The sequence below is a fragment of the Pinus tabuliformis genome, chromosome 1_2 (genome assembly GCF_031772625.1).
Source record: "Pinus tabuliformis cultivar Carrire ecotype Pingquan chromosome 1_2, CPIR1, whole genome shotgun sequence".
NCBI lineage: Eukaryota > Viridiplantae > Streptophyta > Pinopsida > Pinales > Pinaceae > Pinus > Pinus tabuliformis.
In genome coordinates, this window is record NC_142298.1 from 1219032986 (window position 1) to 1219034939 (window position 1954).

The following is a 1954-nucleotide window of genomic DNA, read 5'->3' on the forward strand; positions in this document are numbered from 1 at the left end:
TGGAGTCCTCCCCACCTCACTCATATTTTCTCCGGTCAAGGGATCCTGCCAAAGAGCCAACAGACAGACATTCGGGATTGGGCATTGTGATACCTGAGGGGGGTTCTTTGAATACCAGAGGGAGAAAATCCCATCTTTCAAAGGCTATAAAACAAGCCGGGGCAGAGGTTGTTTCTGGCCGGCAATCGACCATTGACGAGGTCCTTAGAGCAGGACACACCCCGAGAGGTGTTCCCCCATGAAGTGCCTTTCCTTTAACTGCAGAGGACTGGCTAGTTCCTCCAAGAAACTAGCCATGAAGCGGCTCATTGAATCTGAACCTATCGATATCATCATGCTCCAAGAGACCCTCTGTTCTGCAGACCAGATAACTCAGGCCATGCAAGCCTTGACCCCTGGCTGGAGCTACTCTGCCATTGATGCCGTTGGAAGATCTGGAGGTATGGCCATTGGTATCAACCCTCGTTCCATTAAGATGGACTCGACCTGGGGAGGAGCGGGGTTCATTGGGCTTGACATTTTCTCTGTTGAACTCGGCATGAATCTCAGAGTTGTCAATGTATATGCTCCCTGCTCCCAGAGAGAATCGTTCTGGCAGCATCTACTACACCTCTCTATGATGAATGAAGACCGGGTTATCATTGGAGGAGACCTTAATTTCTCTCTGGGTTTCAGGGAGTCATGGGGTTCGAATGCTCAATTTGACCCCATTACTGATTATATGACCAATCTGCTTGAGCAAACAAATTTTATGGATATACCCATGCAGCGACTTCTCCCTACATGGAGGAATCGGCGGGTTGGGGATACTGCACTTGCTCGCAGACTTGACAGATTTCTTATGAAGGGGACTCTCCAACAGCGCTTGCATCTCTTCAGACAATGGGTTGGCTCGGGGGGATTATCAGATCACACTCCTATATACCTGGAGATTCAAGGTCCTTTCAAGAAACCTAAGGCACCTTTCAAATTTAATCATACCTGGCTGAAGGATCCATCATATGTCAAGATGATATCGGATTACTGGTCCTCTCACCCTATCAATGACACATAATCCCTCACCAAAGGGTTCTGCAGGAATCTCTCTGAAATAAAACATATATCAATTATGTGGGCAAAGGAGAAACAGGATCGTGATTCGGCTCAGCTTACCCAAATTGAAGCTGAATTAAGCTCTCTCACCGACGAAAGAGGATTGGGATTCATAACAGCTGTAGACAAATGCACGCTAATTGATTTGGAGAATCAAAAAGCAAAGATCCTCAAAGAGAGAGAGGAATCCATTAGACTAAGGAGTAGGGCTTTATGGATCCAAGCTGGGGATGAAAACACGAAGTTCTTTCATAACTTTTCAAAGTGCAGGAAAGTTTCAAATACTATCTGGAAGCTCCCCTCCCCGGATGGCAATATCGCAGATAATTTTAACAAGCTCGCTCACCTGGGCACCACTCATTTCAGGAATCTATACAAGTGCCCTCGGGAAGTTAACCTACTTGATATCATTAATGTGGCAAATCACTTCCCAAGATTCGTGGAGGAAGAAGATGTGGCGGCTCTTAATGAGCCGGTCTCGGCAGAGGAACTGGAAGGAGTGCTGAAATGGTTCAAAAAAGACAAGAGCCCTAGCCCGGATGGATGGACCATTGAATTTTACTTAGCTTTCTTTGATGTGTTGGGACAGGATCTGCTGGGGGTGGTCGAGGAGAGCAGGACTACGGGTTCTATCTATCATGCCATGAATTCTACTTTCATTGCACTAATCCCTAAATCGGATTCCTCGGCATCCTTCGATGACTACAGGCCCATCTCCTTGTGTAACTGCCTCTATAAAATCATATCTAAGACCATTGCAAACCGTCTTAGACCTATCCTCTCCCGATCCATTGCCCCGCAGCAATTTGCTTTCCTTGAATCTAGGCAGATTCACGAGGCCATTGGACTCGCCCAAGAAGCT

General features: G+C 46.8%; 1 protein-coding gene across 1 annotated transcript; it reads left to right on the forward strand.

Moving 5' to 3' along the window:
- Positions 1-295: 295 nt before the first annotated feature.
- On the forward strand, positions 296-1054 carry LOC149210654 (uncharacterized). The gene has a single exon (XM_089399037.1). It carries the CDS (start codon positions 296-298, stop codon positions 1052-1054), a length of 759 nt encoding a protein of 252 aa, XP_089255163.1.
- The last annotated feature ends 900 nt before the right edge of the window (positions 1055-1954 follow it).